Source organism: Felis catus, chromosome C1 (assembly GCF_018350175.1).
Source record: "Felis catus isolate Fca126 chromosome C1, F.catus_Fca126_mat1.0, whole genome shotgun sequence".
NCBI lineage: Eukaryota > Metazoa > Chordata > Mammalia > Carnivora > Felidae > Felis > Felis catus.
In genome coordinates this window covers 93,877,436-93,897,035 of record NC_058375.1, presented here as the reverse complement: position 1 = coordinate 93,897,035, position 19,600 = coordinate 93,877,436, and the positions used below count along the sequence as shown (strand labels likewise).

Genomic DNA, 19,600 nt, shown 5'->3' with positions numbered 1-19,600 from the left:
GGACTGAAGGGATAAATTAATGACTGTCATTTGGATTGTTTTCCACCTTTGGCCACTAAAACACGTACTACAATGGCCAATATGGTTCACAGGTCATTTTTGTTTTGAGGGAATATATCTGCAGGGCAAATAACTGGAAGTGGAATTTCTGGGTCAAAGGACACGAATAGTTATGATTTTGAGAAACACTTTCCGCAAGTTTTGGTGGTAAGTCTACCACAATCTACCACTTTGTGTTGAGCAAGACACATGGTGAACTGTGTGGCACGCCACACTGACTTGGGTTTTTCACTGAATGGAAAGAAAGTAATCAGGAGAGATGTTGCCCAAGGAATCCAAGAAGTTAACTAGCCGTCAACATGAATGACTGTCCCATCAAAAATGCTAGAGGGTCATCACGGTATCCTGGCCACACTGCATTTGCCATATGTCCAGTGACTGCTTGGGGGCATGGACTGAAAGTCCAGATCCTATGGTTTGGATCCTTTCTGGTATTGGAAGACTTCAGAAGAGGACTTTCAGCATATACACAGACAGCCTGTGCTCTTTTCGAGTGGATTCTGAAATGCCCTGGCCAAAACTCTTCTTGGACTCTGCCATAGCTACGAAATGGCATGACCCCTGGAGATGTCATTCGCACGGTGGTCAGTCTAAATGGAGCAGCGCACAGCCTGGGAAGCTGTGTGCAAGGACCCCAGCATTCTATAACACTGCTCTAGGTCAAGGACTTGAAATGGTTTCAGGGTTCCCCATCTCACCGATCCTGTCCTGGAACAGTCACAGCTCTGCAACAGTGGTCTGCCACATATGGACAGTCAAACAACTGTCCACCCTCACCCAGCCATCGTTGCTGGCCTTACCTGCAGCACAGGCTGTGAAGGGCATCCTTGATGGAAGAGTTTGGCCTTTGAGGCCCTTAGGTCTCCCCTTCCCCATTCAACACATCCATCCAAGGTCAAGAGTGGGAGCTGCCCAAAGAACTGCTCAGTGAGCAAGATCTCAAGATGAACTTGCAGGCTCTTTCCAGACTGAAAGTCACAAGAGCTAGATGGGCCAGGCGCCACACCTGCTGGGTCTTGGTAACCTGGCTCCTCCAGGTTACTTTAAACTGCACTTCACGGAGGCTCTGGCCCATATACATGCTAACATGACATCACGCCATTTCCTGAACATCCAGCAAAAGGTTTTGGAGAGGAATGTCCTCTGTTATGCAAAGTACACATCAACCATCTCGCATCCATCTGATTGGCAAAAATTTAGGTCTAACAAATGTGGAGCAACAAGGACTCTTGTCTACAACTGGTGGGAGTGTCGACCGTTGCCACCACGTTGCTACTGTTTTTGTAACGTTTATTCATTTTTGAGAGGCAGAGAGAGAGAGAGAGAGCATGAGCAGGAGAAGGACAGAGAGAGAGGGAGAGGGAGAGGGAGAGGGAGAGGGAGAGGGAGAGGGAGAGGGAGAGGGAGACACAGAATCTGAAGCAGGCTCTAGGCTCTGAGCTGTCAGCACAGAGCCCAATACGGGGCTCGAACCCATGAACTGTGAGACCATGACCTGAGCTGAAAGTGGATGCTTAACTGACTTGAGCCACCCAGGTGCCCTGTTGCCACCACTTTGGAGAGCAATTTGGCCACCATCTAGTAAAGCTGAAGGTATGCATATCCTTTGGGATGGCAATTTTACACCTGAATTTTTTCTAGACACCCTAGAAAAAAACTGTGCACATGAAGACCTGTGTGATAATGTTTACTGTAGTGTTACTAGCAATAGTGAAAGCTGGAAACAACAGAAGTGATCATCAACTAGAGAATGAACAAATAAAGTTTCGTGCTATGGTGGAATACTGTCCACCAGGGAAGATGGAGACACCAGAACTACAAACAGCACTATAAATAAACCTCAAATAACAGTATGGAACAAAAATAAAAGCTGAGGCAAGTCACAGGAAGTTGCATAAAATACGATGCCACTTACGTAAAGTTTAAAAGTACGCACAAATGCTATATGTTGTTTATGCACACACGAATATGTATTACGAGTTTTAAAAAATGTACTAGGGGGATGAAGCCTGAATTCCGGATAGTGGTTTTCTTTAGGGGAGGAAAGAAATGGGATCAGGTCAAGCTATACGGGCATTTTTTATGGCCTCTGTAATTTTGATCTCTTAAAAATGTTTATTATATTATTATATATGCGTGGTTACATGCCTGAGATATTTCATAATTAAAAAGGTGTTTTAGGGGGCGCCTGGGTGGCGCAGTCGGTTAAGCGTCCGACTTCAGCCAGGTCACGATCTCGCGGTCCGTGAGTTCGAGCCCTGCGTCAGGCTCTGGGCTGATGGCTCAGAGCCTGGAGCCTGTTTCCGATTCTGTGTCTCCCTCTCTCTCTGCCCCTCCCCCATTCATGCTCTGTCTCTCTCTGTCCCAAAAATAAATAAAAAACGTTGAAAAAAAATTAAAAAAAAAAAAAGGTGTTTTAGGGATGCCTCCGTGGCTCGGTTGGTTAAGCATCCGACTCTTGATTTTGGCTCAAGTCATGATCTCGCGGTGCGTGAGTTCGAGCCCCCCATCAGCCCAGGGCCTGCCTGGGATCCTGTCTCCCTCTCTCTCTGCCCCTCCCCCACTTGCTCTCTCTATCTCTCTCAAAATAAATAAAAAGGATGTTTTAAAAAGCATCTGAATCAAACGGAGAGCGGTGCTGTGTATGCTGGGACCAGAAGCCCATCTCATGAATCTGTTCCATACTGGGCTCTCTCAACATTGGATCCCACCCAGGGGCCCATCCAGAGACCTGTGTGAATCTCCCCATTTATGAACATCTCCAGAGTATACAGTTTCCTCATAAGGTTCAATAAAGTATAACTAAAAGATTCAAGTGAAAACGTTGGACAGATCATCATTCTAAAATACAGTTGAAGTAATTCATAGAAACTGTTGGCTTTCTTCTCACAGCCGTTTCCCTCCCAAAGAAACCAGATTCACATTATTGTCTTCTTTGTCAGACATCCCATGTTCACAACAACCTTATGCCAGCCACGTGGCTCGGGAGGCACACTCCTGCCTCAGGAGGTTTGCTAAGCTCTTCCTAAAGAGGACCTCTGTGGTTGTTCACATACAAACCTCAGATGTTACCGCTAAGAATGCTGGGGGCCAATTTAGTCCCTCTCTGATGAATATAGAGCAGTGTGTATCCTGCCCATTGCCACCCTCCAAACATCAGGGGCTGTTCCCAGCTGCAGGGCAGAGCTGGGAGGGAATGGGGATCTCAATCCCCACCAGATCTGGGTTCTTCTCCCAGTCTCATCTGTATGAACTGTCTGTGTGAGCCCTGGTGTGTGTGAGCGCGTGTGTGCCATGGCAGTGTTAGGGGCTCAACACGGTGGAGTTCTGACCCATGCCTACAGACTGGAGTCTCACCCACGAGCTGGGTGCTCACTGATCAGCTGGCATTTGGAGGTGGACCTCCCCAGCCTTGCCAGCTGGAGTTACTAACGTACATTGCTTGGGCACCTTGAAGGACATCCCAATCTGCATTTGAAATCCCCTTATCCCTCAGGGGACTGGCTCTGCCAGCTGTGGCCAGTGGTCTGAAGGGGAACAGAGAGGCAAGGCCACATGGTGGGCAAAGACCACCATTAAGAAACCCATGTGTACACATTCGGGATGTCTACTGCCCTGCTAGTGTCCTGTGACATGTGCACAGTGGTCCCTCACTGGGCTAGGGGGAGGATTAAAGGAGAGAAGATACGGATGGATTTGGTCAGGGTAAAATCGCTACCCACACGGCCCATTATCTTGAGTTAAACAGTGACACCGTTCCCCTGATTTGGGTACAAGCTGTGATTCCTGGGGGGGAGATCTCTTTTCTTAGGCATCTTCTTGGCTCCTGCTGTCACAGATGCGCTGACCTGAAGGAGCCTGCCACTGCTCCCTGCCCCCTTGCCCCAGTCCCACCTGACGTCCCACCTTTGCCTCAAGCATGCCCAGTGCTTTCCCTCAATTGCTCATGCGGTTCCCTTCACTGCAATGTCCTACTGCCACTCGCTGAAATCGGATCTGCTTCCGGGTCGTCCATTCCCTGAAGCTTCTCCTGATTTCACCCAAATTGACGTGATGTCCCTCTCGTTGGAACCGGGGCCTGTGACTATGCCTGACACGTAACAGGTCCTCAGTGAGTGCCAAACTGCACGAAGCCGGCAGGGCTCAGTGGCGTGGTCAGTGTCTCCCAGACCCTTACCTTGGGGGTGAACATGTGTAGGATGCCATCGACGGCCCCTCGCAGCAGCAGCCCCCGGACCAGGAAGCAGGCCAGCACCACATAGGGGAAGAGGGAGCTGAAATACATCACCTGCAGAGAAGACAGGGACCCGCTGTGGGGCAGAATGCCTCCCGCAGCCTGCACCCCCCTCCCTGCTCACAGCTGGGGCACAGGAGCCCTCCTCTGATGGCAGAAGAAAGTGCAGCCCTGGGACCCCTGGGCACAGGGCCAAACCCACCCCACATCTGGCCTCGAGCCAAGGCAGGAGCACAGACAAGCTGGAGTCGGCACGGCTGTGCCTGGGGCCAGTTTCCTCCTTTCAAGAGCTGGTAGGGCTGGGTCTGTGGCCTCCCCGCCCCCAAGGGCCACCACGGGGGTGAGGAACCGTCTCCTCTCCCCTCCTCCTGTTTTCATGTCTCCTGCCTGCTTTTCTATCCTTGACTCCAGGGGACCCCCTAAGGATCTCCCGTGTCCTTGGAACTTCTTTGACAGAAGCCTTCCCGGAGGTTACAGACATGGCTCCCAAGCAAAAAATCAGAAAAGGTCCTGCCTCTTATGACCATAAATTGTGTGCTGTTTTCTAGCATGTGCATTTTTTGCACACTTCTAGATTCCCCACGTGCCTGGCAGAGAGCCTCACACAAAGGAGATGCTCACGGAATGTTTGCTGAGCTGAAACAAATCAAGAGGGTCGTTTGGGCAGGATGGTGTTGGAGGTAAAGAGCGGGTGTGTCCAGAGCCAGACCACCTGAGTCCTGATCCTGGCTCTACCATTGTCAACCATGTGACCTCGAGCGATTCACTTAACCTCTGTGTGCCTCCATTTCCTCATTTATAAAATGGGTGTAATGCTTCCTAACTCATAAGGGTGTTGTGGACCCAAAGCAGCCAGACATGTGGCAGTGCCTGATAAGTGCCACGAAGTCTCAGCTACTTTTGTGGCCTTTGGAGAGGGAAGAGGTGGAGAACACTCTACTTTTCCAAGGCTCAACTTCCTTACTCATTGAGTTCATTATAACACCTGGAGCCTCAGACAGATGGCCAAGGCTCTAGTTCCAGCTCTGGGACGCACTGGCTGCCTGATCTCAGCTGAGGTGCCTTCCCCGCTCTGGACCTCAGTTCACTCATCTGTAGAATGAGTGGATTAGGTCACGGGGTCCCTAATGTCCTTTGCGGCCCCGACAGTCCATGAATACCGTACATGCAAAGAAGAAAGGGCCCTTACTTGAAAGGGGTCTGAGCTCCTGGGAGAAGGTGTGTGGGGCTGGCTGGACTGCACCCCGAGAGAGCCACGGAGAACCATCCTTGAGGCCCCAAGGTGCCTGCACTCACAGCATGCACCTGCTCAAAGAGCCCTTTCGTTTCCACAGGGTGAGCTGCTGAGTTTTACCAAAAAGTGCTCAGAGCAGACGCTTCTAGGGCTTTTGCTTGGGAACCTTAAGGGTTAGGATGTAGACGAATGTCCCTGGGCCAGCGCTCCCAGCTTTTTTTCCCTTTCAAGTCTGCAGAGCAGGCCTGGGTTATCTGAGCACAGAGGCGGCTAGCGTTCAAAGCATCGATTTTCCACAAGCCCACTCCGACCCCCTCCTGGTGGGCAATAATCCAGCAGTGACACTCCCGTCGCCTCCATGGGGGGGGGGGCTGTGTCATCATCCTGAGCCACTCAGAGGCCAAGCCCACCCAACAGACCCTGCATAGCATATCCCAGTGTCCTCAGACCCCTGCCTTCCATGCTCTTCTACCCCCCCCCCCTTTGAGTCCCTTCCTGACTCACCTTCCCAGAGGACTGGATGCCCTTGACCACGGCCATGCCTACGATGCTCCAGGCCACCAGGAGGCACAGGGTCATCTTCCAGTTGAGGCCCCCGCTCTCCGAGATGGAATTGGAGATGTCCAAGGCCTCTCGGTACCAGAAGTAGGTGGTGGCTGAGCTCTTTTCACACTCTGCCTCCACCACTGAAACAGCAGCAAAGGCCACAGTGCCTCAGTCGGGGCTCTGGGTCCCCCTCCTCTGCCTGACCCCCAACGAGGGCAGCAGTGGGCGAGGGGCCAGCTGAGTGTGGGGAGCAGGGAGGGACTGTGCTCGTTCTGGGCTGGCCAGGATCTGGCAGACCCTGAAGTCTCCAGATGGGGCTCCAGATGGGGCCCAGGAGGCTTTGGGACACACTGATCTGGCTGCATTCTCACACATGCCACTCCCTGCCCGCCTCCATCGGTGGAGGACAGCAAGGGTTAGGCAGAACTGGCCTCAAGTTCCCTGGGAAAGGTTCTGAGCTAGGAGCCAGACATCTGGATTCTCATCCAAGATCCTTGGTTAAATCAGTAGTGCAACCACAGGAAAGTTGCTTCTGGACCCCAGTTTACCCCTCTGTGAGGTGGGATACATCATTTGGCCTTTTATAGGACTGGCATGCAAACTAAGGCTGTTTCCAGACAGGATGGTGTTAGAGTTACACAGGATTGTAACAACTAAACACAAGTCACAATTTCTAGAGTTTTCTCTACACTCATTTCATTCAGTCCCCATGAGAACTCTATGGGATAGGCTGGCAAGGATCATCAGAACAGGAAATGTGGGTCAGGTAGGTGTCTTATTCAAGGCGACACAGCAAGTCAATGAAGTCTCAAATCTCTGCCTAAGGCTCTGAGGCTCCTTCCACCCCTTCCTGAGACAGGCTGGCTGGAGAACCCAGTTGGTCATACTCAGGAGGTCCTATACTTGCCTGCCACAGTCCCATTCCTGGTGACAGGACATTCGCTCCAGGGCAGTGGGTACTGGAAGGACTTGAAGAAGTAGAAAATGCTCCAGCCGATGATCACATTATAATATAGCCCAACAAACAGGCAGACCTGGGGACAACGGTCGATGGTCGGGGGAGGGGTCATGAAGGCTGCAGGCAACTCCACCCCACCCCCACTCCCCATCCTAGGCCCAGGCTCCGGCTGACTGCACACAACACTGCTCACAGTCTTGGAGGAAGAGGAGGAGGAAGAGGAGGAGGAGGAGGGGGAGGAGGGATGAGACACAGGCACTGAGGGCCTCTTCCTAATCCTCCCTTCATCTGGTATTCAGGGAATCCACAAAAGAATGTTTCAGATATTAAAGATCTCTCCTTTAAGCAATGAACTCTTAAAATGGTAATCCTTTCCAGTTTGAAATTCTTCTAAAAATGCTTAAAGCACTTCCCCATCATTTCCTGATGACTCAGGATTACAATCCCAGAGCTGCCCTCCGGGACCCTGGAGGCTTGCTCGCCTTTTGCCTCTACAGACAATGGCCCCAGACTGCAGTGTTCCTTGAGCTTTCGTGGATGCTTCTTCCTGGTTTCCTACGTCCTCCCTCGTCTCAAGACCCCTCTCTTCGGTACCGTCAGCAGCCCGCCTCCAGAAAGATGTCACTCTCCATGTCTCGGAAACATGATCGCTACCCTTGGCAGAATTGCATTTGAGATAGGAGTACACGGATTCTGACCGAGGGTCCGAGAGGTTTCTCAGAAAGCAATGCTTTCACGCACGGGGGTTGGCCGTATCCGCTCTGGATGCCGAGAGGCCCCTTCCGCCTCCAGCGGCCTGCTCGGTAATGCTGATCGGCGTGAGCACCGAGGGCCCTTTACCGCATCAATGTCACGAGCCCTGGTGTGCAGGAGCAGATGCTCGGACGGCACACCTTAACCGTAATATCGAGGGAGAGGGACCCCCACTTCTTTCACTTGGGTGCTTTCAGGCCAAGGGGAGACCCATTCACACTCACGTGCGTACACACGGCCAGCCCTGGCAGGGTATGCTGTACTTGGCCGTGTCTCCCTGGGCAGAGGTGATGCCCACCATGACTGCGGAAGCCACACAGACCCTCCCCAGTCTCTGCCTGAGACAGGTTTGGGCTGGCCGTGCTACCAGGCCTAACGGAATGCTCAGTTCCTTCCAGAGGCAGGTGTGAACACGTGCACCCATGGGCTCTGCCCATAAGGGAAGCTCAGTTTCCTCACCTCGAGAGCTAAGTGGAACCTCACCTCCAGGCCCGTAAATGAGCCTCACGGAGTTCCCCATCCAGGCCCGTGGGGTGTCCCCGGCTCCCGCTGTTCCAAAGCCGGGTCGGCCACAGGCTCTCATCTGAGACCTTCTCCAACGCTGCTCATGTGCACAGCAAAGTGACAAGGAACCCCCACGCCCCAGGACTGCCTTTTCCCGCCACACACTTGCCCAACTGAAATACTCCTCAGTCAAGGAGAGAGGAAGGGCCTCTCTCACGGGGAGCTGATGGGCTGGGAAGCACAGGCATCTGGGACTGGTCCACGTGTCCACGGAGAACTTCGGCTGAGATGTCCCAGGCACCCCCTCGAGACCATGTCCCAGCCTCTCCTCCTTGGCAACAATTCCCAATATTATATCCTGCCTCGGGCAGTAATTTAGGCACTGTGTGGCCCTGAGACACCGGCTGGAAACAATTCTCACGCTGAGGGTCTCCCCCCTGCCCTCGCCCCGGCCCAAGACTCCGGTCTACAAGCCCCGAACCCCAGAGCGGCCCCTCTGCCTGCCGGTTAAGTGCCCAGTGTCTGCCTCCGACTCACTATGCAGCTGGAGAAGCCGATGCCCCCCAAGCGGGGGCACACGTAGTGCCACACACCGATGCTGCCACGGCGGATCCTCTGGCCCACAGCCAGCTCCAGGAAGAAGAGCGGGATCCCGATGATGATCAGTAGCACGAGGTAGGGCACCAGGTAGGCACCTGGGGAGGAGAGAGGAGCGTCACGGGGTGTCCGGAGCACGGCACCACGGTAAAGGAGGACGGCCATGTCCTGCAGACCTGCCCACATCTCTGATCACCCCCAAAGTGCCAGCGGTCCTGTGCTCCTCCCGGAATGGTCTGGCTCATACGTGTGGCCCACCACACACTGGCCGCCCAGGCCCTCCTTCTCCTCCTTGACTCCTCTGCCCTGAAATGCTAAGGGGGCATCTAGATGTAGGTCCATGCCTCTCGCTCACAAGGTTGGATTCAGAGATGGACAGAGAGACAGACAGATGCCACACTCTCAGGAATCCACACGTCAAATCACAAATAGACACACTCTCCCCCCCCCACCCCGACATACTCTGTGGACACCTGTTCACACCCCCTCCCGCCCACAGAGAAGCAGCCCCACATGGAGTGGACCCTGCTCCCTCGTCCCCCAGGGGCACAGCCCTCCCGCATCTGAAGCAGATGCTGACACAGCAGACCGGGTAGCTCCAGGGAAGCGGAGCTTTTGGAAGCTCTCCAGGGAGAGAGGGTCTGACCAGCATCACCATTAATCTACAGCTAATTGGGAGGAACGAGGGAGAAATTAGCAGTTCAGAAAAGCACGGCCGAGAGGATCATAATGGATAGACAGGATGGATCTTGATAAAGATTCCAGATGAGAAATTAAACTCACTGTCCCTGGCCTCACTGCAGACACAATCTCAATTCCAAGTGACAGGGCAGTTAGCAGGAGAATTAAAATCGTGTCTGGACACAGATGAGCGATCCCTGCTGAGAGATGTGCCAGCAACCCAGTCCTGTTAGCAATGCTGTCACACAGCCCCCGTCACCAGTGCCATGAGGGCCACCCAGCACCCCCAGACCAAGCCTTGCCAGCTTGGAGCATCCAGAAGACCCCCAGCCACATGGCTCTGGCCCCCATAACATGACATCCGTATGTGTCCCATCTGCCAAAGAACCCGGGGGATCAGGCGTCTCTTGGGCACAAGACCCAGCGCTCGGCAACAGTCAGCTGTTGACTGTAGGCCTACCATGCGCTTGGCATGTGCGGGGTGCGGGGGGTGGGTACTTGGGTGAAAGAAGGCACAGCCGCTATCCCAGGAGAGCTCACAGTCTGGAAGGCAAGACCCTCAGGTTCACACGAGCAACGTCAGCACGTGTACACACACACACACACACACGGACCAGTCACACACAGCCAACCGAGCACACGCATGCTGAGGGAGGGGTCAGACAGAACTCATCGGGAAAGTCCTCCAGGGGAGGTAACCCACCAAACCTTACACAACAGCATCTGATTCATTAAACATCCACACGCATACAGTCACACGTACACGTAAATTCCACGTGTCGCTAACAAGCAGCCTGAAAAGAGGGTGGGCCCGAAGGACTCGCGGTTCTGTCTCCTGGTCCGGGGTTCGGGGAAATGAGAGAGGAGAGAAGTGACATGCAGAAGAGCACAGGGACACAGCCTCCCTAGTTTCGTATTTCACCCACATACCCTTGGGTGGCGCAAGATGTGCAGAAAGATGGGTTTCGGGGTAGCAGAAGAGTAGGCTGGCATCCTCTGGGGATGCTTCTCTCCTCTGCCCCAAAGAACCAGGGAAAGCCTCCACATCCGTGCTGTCCAAAGAGCGGCCCCACAGCAGAGACCGGTCCCTGGCAACCCGCCACCTGCCCCTCGGGCCGGTCGCCTGCGCCAGGCCCAGGGCACTGACTTGGCTGCAATTCTCCTGACCGGGCCACGGCCTAGCCACGCGCAGCGCTCGGGGGCTGGGGGCTGGGTGAGAATTGCTGGTTAGGCAGAGGTACTTTTCTTACCAACCTTTGCTGAGATCATTTGGAAACGCACCCTCTACCACCTTAGAAAATACAACCTGGAGGCACAACTAGATTGATCTCCTTTGACGTTTCAGGGACGTTCGGGAGCTTCAGGTCGTCAGCCTGAACAGCCAGGAGTGCTGTGCACGGTGTTAGAAGTTTCACAGAACATGGCTCTAGGAAGGTAGATTGTGTGATCTCTGAGGCCTCCTGGATCTCTCCAGTCTCTGTCCTGGTCTATATTCTAGGTCTTGCTTCCGGCACACCCCGAGGTTATTTCTGGGCTTTGAAGCACCACCTTGGTCTCAGCCTGGTGAGATGCATACTAAGTAGGGGCTGAGATCTGGGGGGGCCAGACCCCCTGGTCTTGAATCCTGGCTCTGCCACTTACTAGCTGTGTGACTCTGGACCAATTACCTGATCTCTCTACACCACTGTTTTGCCCTCTGCCTAAAAAAGGATAATAACATTAGGCAGAACCACATGAAACTGCTGATCTCTGACCATTTTTGACTTATAAAAATGGTCATTTCAGGGGCGCCTGGGTGGCGCAGTCGGTTAAGCGTCCGTCTTCAGCCAGGTCACGATCTCGCGGTCCGTGGGTTCGAGCCCCGCGTCAGGCTCTGGGCTGATGGCTCGGAGCCTGGAGCCTGTTTCCGATTCTGTGTCTCCCTCTCTCTCTGCCCCTCCCCCGTTCATGCTCTGTCTCTCTCTGTCCCAAAAATAAATAAACGTTGAAAAAAAAATTAAAAAAAAAATGGTCATTTCACATGCTTCAACTCTACCCCTATGGCACAGGGCTGTCTCAAGGATTCACTGACTTCCTTACCCCTTAGTAAGCACTTGATGAACATTTGCCTCTTTTCATAAAGATAAACAGGAAAAAAAAAAAGCAAACTAAGAGGACACAGAATAAAGAAACGGTCAGCATCTAGTCGCGCTAAGCAGAGCTCCAGAGTTCCCACCCAGATTTAAGCAAAGTTGGACTGGATCCTTCACGGCTCGGAACCACAGAGCTTCCACTCTTGGACCGAATAGTTGTCTCTTTCCTGTATGTGAAACATGATCATTTATCTCCTTCCAAAAAATATTTAAGATGACTTATCATAAACCCCGTAGAATACTGGAGTCAAAGGCAGAGATAGAAAGGGACTCTAGGAATCAGAGAGGGGGGAAGGATGGGGGCAGGAATGAGTCATGGGGAGCTCAAAATCCTGAGAGTTATATCAACTCAGTGACCTGAGTCTGGCCACGCCATATAGGCGAAAAGCTCTAATTGGTAGCTATTTATTGGTTTATTAGAGGTCCCCACCTCTAATAAAGGAAGACCTTTCAAAGCATGGAGAGCATACAGTGAATAAACGGTGCCATAGTGGCAAGATAAAAGCCTCTGGCCTCAGTTACACCGGCTCGAGGGGGCATGCTCACTTCCCACCCTTCAACAGAAATTGGAAAGAAGGGAAGTCTCCAGCCAGGCTCGGCCTCTGGACGAGAGAGTGTTCTGCAGAGGAGGGAGCATCCCTGAATGGGGCTGCATCTCTGGGAGAGGCTACATGGCCAGAGTCGCACAGAGCAGAGAGAAAAGGAGTCAGGTGAGAATGCCTACAACGCTGTGGCCACCCATCAGGCTGGAGTGTGGCAGTCCCAGGCCACAGGGACTAGGAGGCACAAGGGCTCTCCGCTGGCTCCAATCACTTTCCCAGGACCAGGTGTCGGAGCTTGTAAATGTCCTTGTTTTCAGCCTGCTAGGTTTTTCTGTGTTTATTTTCTGTTAGTTTTCCCCTGGTTTCAAAACAAATTACCTTTGAAACATTCCAGCCTGCCTCAGACGGGCCGGAGGATAAGGGCCCGGGGGCTGCTACCCACCTGGGTGGCTAGAAGTGGTTAGTAGAAGGGGTTTGATTCCAGGGGCAAGATCCTGTAGGCGGATTAAAACTCGGGGGGCAGTGCGAGGCCCCTTCCTACCTGGGAAGCAGCAGGTATGCTCAGACTCTGGGGGCCAAGCTGTTCTGGTTAGAATCCTTACTTTATCACTAGCTGTGTGACCTTGAGCGAGATACCTAACCTCTCTGTGCCTCAGTGTTGCAGTCTCTACCATGAGGATAGTAACTCCTTCCTCACACAGGGAGTAGGGGGATTCGATGGCTGAACTGTATGAAATGGGTGCTTTGGTTGGTCCCAGACACTTAAATATCAGCAGTTTCATGCATTTCGGCCTAATATCCGGTAAGTGCCAAGCAGTGCCTGGCACCTGCTAAGCCTTTAAGTGTCACGGCCAACAGTTGCTCTTTACTATGCGTCAGATAACGGTGTTAAGCATTCCACGCAGAAGGCTCACCGAATCCTCCCGACTGTGCTGTAAGGCAGGATCTACTATTATTCCCATTTTACAGATGATGACAGAGAGGCACAGAGAGATCAAGCAACTTGCACAGGGCTGCAATGCCGGCTGGCTGCACTGGGGTTTGTGCCCAGGCAGTCCCGGGCCAGAGCCCACGTTCTTATCATCATCATGCCTGACAGCCTCTTGGTAGCTATGAACCATTAGCGTTTTCTGGGGAGCCTTCCTCTGGACTCCCGAGCTCCACCCTATGAGGGCTCCAATTCTGCATCAGCAAAGGGGCGTCCCTTTCCACCCCTCAGCCCGGCCCCTTTGCAAGGCCCCCCTGGGGTAGGCAGGGCTGCCTCTTACCGCCTCCATTTTTCTGGCACAGGTAGGGGAACCTCCAGATGTTGCCCAGGCCCACGGAGAAGCCGATCTGGGCCAGGATGTACTGCAGCTTGCTGTTCCAGGCCGGCCGGTCCTCCGCGTCCAGCTCCTCCTCTGCCGCCTTCTGCTTGCCGCCGGCCTCACCTGCCACGTTCAGGATGCTCTGCTTGTAGTCCACGGGCTCCTCGAGGGCCAGCAGGTCGGCCACCGACTCCGTGACATGCTCACTGCTGTGCTCACGCTGGGTCACCTTGCTGTTCTTAGGCATTGGTGCCGCCTGGGCCACGCAGCCCCGCTCCCCGGCACTCAGAGAAGGTGGGGCTCAGCTGCTGTCAGCTCCTTCTCATCCAGGGACCTGTGAGACCAGGTGAGCAGGGGAGGATCAGCTGACCACCCCAGAGAGGTGGGGAGCCCGAGCGGACCAGATCCGCCATCACTCCGGGCACATACTCGGAGGCTGGGCTGTGAGTGGCCTGGAATGTTGCGTTTGTCTTTCTCCCTGTCAGGGGGTACCCACCGAGGGGCTCAAAGTCTGCAGACTCAGTTTTCTCACAGGCCGTGCCTGAGCATGCCTGAAAGGTAAACCTAATGGGGTAGGAGGGGCCAACCCACCCACCAAACCCAAATAAAGGGGCATCCATGATGCCACTGCCCCCTTTCGTAACCGCATATCCTGAAGTGTTCCAGGCCCTTCGGAGGCCCCCACAGCCCTCTCCTCCCAGGTGGTGCAGGTTTGTGGCCAAGTCCTAGCCCTCCTGAGCTCCAGCTATGTAGCCGAACCATCTGGTGGGACCCTGGGAAACCAGTGTCTGCCTTCTCTGGGGTCTTTCTGTTCAAAATACAGCACATGGGCCAGCAGCATCACAGGGAGCTTGTTAGAAATGCAGAGGGCACCTGGGTGGCTCAGCTGATTAAGCGTCCGACTCTGGGTTTCTGCCCGGGTTGTGACCTCATGGTTCGTGGGTTCTAGCCCCGCGCTGGACTCTGTGCTGATGGTGTGGAACCTGCTTGGGATTCTCTCTCTCACCCTCCTTCTCTGCCTCTCTCCCTTGCTCTCTCTCTCTCTCTCTCAAAAATGAATAAAAGAAAACTTAAAAAAAAGAAAAGAAAAGAAATGCAGAATGCCAGGCCCACCCCAGACCTACCGAACCATTCTCTGTATGTTTACAGAACCCTTAGTGATTAAAAGGGACATTAATGCTTGCAAAACGAAAACAGAAAACAAACAACAACAAGAAAACAATAAAACATAAACAAAACAAAAAAACCCAAAAGGTTAGAGCTCTCACCATGGGGACCCTGAACACCAGCCCCACATCTGGACCTTCATTCCCCAGGCAGGAGCGCTGACCAGGTTCTGCTAAGGATTCTGGCACTAAAGCCCTAGAGGTGTTTGCTTAGTGCCAACAAATGCTGGGTCATCGCTCAGCACTGACATTATCTGAGGGCCACTGCAGCCAAGAGCCAGTCCTCCATCCTCCGGTGACAGTTTTACAGCAGATAATGTCTGCACGATGCGAGCGGGGGAGGCAAACCCTCCCCTGCTCCTGCCATTCCCCATCCGTCTCTCAGGCTTTCCCTTAAAGAAATAAAGCACCAAGGAAATGAGCCCTTTGAAGGATATCAACATGCTGCTGTGTTTCAAAGCACCTCCTCGTTAAGGGGAGGTTGGAGGATTTAAAATTAAACACACGTACACCCCGGCCTGCAGTTGCCCTGTGTCTTTCTAGGGATGTAAATTACCCGGCTCGGTAATCGCTTTACTAGGGGAAGGAGCCGCCTCTGGAAGTCTGTCCTCCTGGTCTGCAGCATCGGAACAGCGCGGGCAACGGCACCGTGCAGCAGAAGCTTGACCCGGACCTCCTGGCTGACTCCAGTAAAGCCCCAAACTTCAAGGGAACCTGGCCAGCCGGATCCTGTTACACGTGTAGTGAAGCTAGGACACCCGACAGATGGGGACTGTCCACGCTGGTCTGTGTGGTTAGCCAGTCCTCCCTGGGCCAGGCCATGGACCACAGCAGCAGGTGACAACTCCCCGAAGGGAAACCGTGAGTCTTTGGTGACTCCCCCTTCCGCTCCAGGAACGGTCGAGGTGTTGGGCTTTGCAGTGACCCAGACAGAACCAGCCTGCCAAAAAGAACTCAGAATTCCCTATAAGAAACACAGCTCTCTGTTGGGACTCCACTTCACATGGGGCCAGCCAAACATTCCACTGCGTCCTGGAGGGAGTGTGTGTCTGGGGACCTTTCAGCCCTCCTCCTCCTGCCCACACGACCTAAGGGAATGGTGCCCCTCGGAGTTATGCAATGGGGAGGCTTTTGTTCTTGTCTGGACTGTCAGGATGAGCCCTTTCCCCTTCCCCGGTCAGCAGATCCCTGTCCCCAGGGCACTCAAATGGAGAAAACCTAAGCACAGGCAATGGCAGTTTGAGAGAGAGAGAGAGAGAGAGCTAGAGAGGGGCAGAAAGAGAAAGAATCCCAAGCAGCCTCCACACTGCCAGCATGGAGCCCGATGCGGGGCTTGAACTCACAAACTGTGAGATCATGACCTGAGCCAAAATCCAGAGTCAGACACTTAACCCACGGAGCTATCCAGATGCCCCTTAAACAAGAGTTGTTATTAAAAACTAGAACTGGAGGGCGGGTGAGGGGCACCTGGGTGGCTCAGTGGGTTAAGAGTCCAACTCTGGATTTCAGCTCCGGTCATAATCTCATGGTTTAGGTGTCTGAGCCCACATCGGGCTCTCTGCTGTCAGCACGGAGCCTGCTTCAGATCCTCTGTCCCCACCTCTCTCTCTCAACTTGCTGTCTCTCTCTCAAAAATAAATAAACACTTAAAAAAATTAAAAAGCAAAAACTAGAACTGGGGAGAAGGGTTGGGGTCCGTCTGGAGACTGCAGTTACCAGGGTGCCAGCTCAGAGCCTGTCTCCAGGTACTCTGCCTGCCGTGGAATTTGACGAGAACAGTCCGCGATGCATTAAGTACGATTTACTGCTCATCATCCCACAACTGGAGAAAACCAAAGGGGATTCCCGCAAGCATGCAGAATTTATCCTGACGCTGACCAACTGGAGAACATGCTTTCCCAAAAATAGCCTAGAGAGTGGCAGCTCTCGTCACCAACAGGAGAAAGTTCTGCAGGAGGGAAGAGCGTCATTCAGACGAGGAGGACTCAAGGACAAAACCGGCACATTCCGGTAAAGCCACAGCAGCATCACAGAAACCACAGGCACGATGGGAGCTTTTTTCTTCTTCCCAAGATGCGTGCCAGAAGGCCCCCCGTGCCGTCAGGTTTGCAGGACGAAAAGCGCAAATTTACAAGCGGAGGCACTGGCCTGGGCTGCAATCATGACTAGAACCTTCTGTGCCCAGGAACACACTCAGGTGACAAAAGCGTCTGACACTTAGAATATTAAAGCTTGAGGGGCCCTAGCAATATTCCCATTCCATGTATGAGGACACTGAGGCCCAGAGAGGAAGCCAATTGCCCAGAGCCACTGGGTCACACTCAGCAGGGAGGTGGGAAACAGGACGAAGACAGTGGTGGTGAGGGCAGGAGCTTCGCAATCAGATGGACCTGGGTCTGAGATCTCCCATTTCTTTCATTCATTCGTTCATTCCCTCACTCACTTGACATCCATTTACCGAGTGCCTTCTCTGTGCCAGGCTCTGTTCTAGGTTTCAGGGATAGAGCAGTGAACAAAATAAGCAAAATGTTTCCCCTCGTGGAGTTTATATTTCCTGTGGAAGGGCCAGATACTAAAAAAAGAAACAAACATATAAAGGCCAGTGGTGATACGTGACACAAAGACAAATAACATGGGGTGGGGGAGGGGGTGTTGCAAACTGAAGGGCTGTTATTTTGTGGTCCAGAAAGGCATCCCTGAGGAGGGGACATTCAAGCAGAGGCACTCAGGAAACAGATGTCGAGTGAGTGAGTGAATGAATAAATGGAAACGCTCAACCCCTGGCCTGCCTGTCTTCAAAGCCCCTGTCCTCCACCACCACAACCGACCGTAAGGACTCTGGCTGGTGCTCTGAGACAGGTGGGCAGCCACTTCGCTTTAATTATGCAGGCGTCAGGCCTCTGGGGGGGGGTGCAGAGGGTCTACATAATGACAGCTGTCCCCTCCAAGGGAGGGCTGCCCTGGGGACTCAATGAGCAGACACATCCAAAGTGCCCAGCACAGGGCCTGGCACCAGGAAGGACCCTGCTCCTGGGAAGCCTTGCATTGTTTGCTTTTTTGTTTTTTGTTTTTCATTTAAAAATATGAAAAAAAAACCCCTCCATTTATGTTTGGTCACATAAATGCCAAAAGCCAGAGTCGGTTTGTGGCAGAAGTGGGGTGGAGATGGAGAGAAGCGTTTTCCAACACCACCACCTCAGAAATGTCGGTTTTTGTTACCAAGAGCTGGCACCACCCAGAGGCTGCTGGGACAGCACCCCACAGAGCCCAGCCCACCCACCTCACCTGGTGTCAAAGAGAAGCAGGTAAAGGCCTGGTCTTGGGTCTAAAGATCAGCAACATTATTACTAATAAAAAAAACATGGCCTCGCAGTAAAGTCTAGCAATATTATTAGTCACGCTGTAGCTCATGTGTGTTATGGTTTGAAATCACTTGCAAACATTTTGTACTCCGTCTCCTGGCACGGGATGGGGTGGTGACACTGCTCAGAAGCCAGACTGCACGGGTTCGAATCCCAGCTCCCTGCTTACCCGCTGCCTGGCCTCGCAGGTTTCTTAAGGCCACAGAGCTGCATCTCCTCAGCCGTCAAAGGAGGACAGCAGTTCCCACCTCACAACGTTGTGGACAGAAGAGGTCGCACGGGTCTCAGAACCACGCAGGAGCCCAGCGAGTGCTCATAAATGTTGCCTCTCCTTGTCATCTCACTGGATTCACAGCCAGCCCAGGAAGCGGGTGAGGCAGCTGCGCCCCAGGGCAGGACAGCACCTGACTCACATCACATGGCTGACAGTCCCAAGTCTCCTCGCGCCTCCGCTGCCTCCATGGTTTAAAGAGGACACAGCACCAGTGATATGGATCATCCTTTCCCGCAACCCCCAGTTCCCTTGGAGCCCCTGGGCTGGTGAAAGGTGAGCTTGCAGACCAGGGCGTGGGAACCCAGCGTGTACCCAGCCAACAACCCTGACGCATTGCCTGGGACGAGCCGCAGGGTCAGAGAAGGATCCAGGAGGGGCGGATTCCTCTCTACCCCTAACTTTACGGGGCTTGGAGCCAGCAGTGATCCAGGTATCAGGAGGCCGGCCAGGTGCTGGTCCCGACCACCCACCAACCAACCATGCAAGCTGGCACCATTGCCCTGACCTCTCTAGGCCTCAGTTTCCCCGTGTGTAAAATGGGTTGGTCTTCATGATCTCCGAGGCCCTACCACCTCTGCCAGTTGAGAGCTCGCTGGGGTGTCGTGGGGACGCTGTGACAGCCAGCCAGCCGTACTCCCATTTTGCCCCTGCTCAGGAGCTGGGGTAGGCTGTGAAGCTGATTCCAGGAGCAGCGCGTCAGATGATGGAGCTCTGAGGCACTGAAGGGCCGCCTCAATTACTCAAAGCACAATGCAGGGGGGGCTCGAGAGTTGAGAGAGCCCTTGGGGCCAGACCTGTCACTTAGCAACAGATGCAGCCTGCAGCTCAGAAGCTCGCGTGAGAAAAGCAGCACCCAGGGAGTGAAGCTCCTTAAAAAGAAAAAAAACATTGTGCGACTAGGAGGCAGACAGGTAAAAATATCCCCTGCCGGAGGGCTGACGGCTCCACCACAAGTTTCAAAGCGTGGCACTCGGCCATCACCTCAGGGGTGAGGGGAGGCCGCTCACCCTGTGACTGGGGCCAGGCCCCGCCCGGCCGCTCCAAGCATCCCGAGGTGGGGGCCTTCTGGAACGCGGTGTCCAGTCGGCCCCCTGAGCACCCGCCTCTTGGGGTCACAGTCTCTCCCGTTCGGGAGGGTTGTACCAGTAACTCCGGGGACGAACCCCAGGGAATCACTTCTTTTCCAAGCCAGACCCCCCGGGGGGACTGGGTGGTGAGACCACCATCTTTGGGAAAGCAGGCGGCAGAGA

The 19,600-nt window shown here is 53.6% G+C and overlaps 1 protein-coding gene across 2 annotated transcripts in view; it reads right to left on the bottom strand.

The window, feature by feature from the left end:
* Positions 1-19,600, bottom strand: part of SLC6A17 (solute carrier family 6 member 17) — a 125,487-nt gene that overhangs the window by 20,788 nt on the left and 85,099 nt on the right. For both annotated transcript variants that reach the window (XM_019837588.2, XM_011285060.4), the window contains exons 2-6: positions 13,510-13,882; positions 8,827-8,984; positions 6,982-7,108; positions 6,033-6,214; positions 4,238-4,348 (exon numbers count right to left, since the gene is read on the bottom strand). In XM_019837588.2, the coding sequence (XP_019693147.1) occupies positions 4,238-4,348; positions 6,033-6,214; positions 6,982-7,108; positions 8,827-8,984; positions 13,510-13,795 (864 nt within the window). In that variant the 5' untranslated portion in view covers positions 13,796-13,882. The remainder of the gene's footprint in view (positions 1-4,237; positions 4,349-6,032; positions 6,215-6,981; positions 7,109-8,826; positions 8,985-13,509; positions 13,883-19,600) is intronic.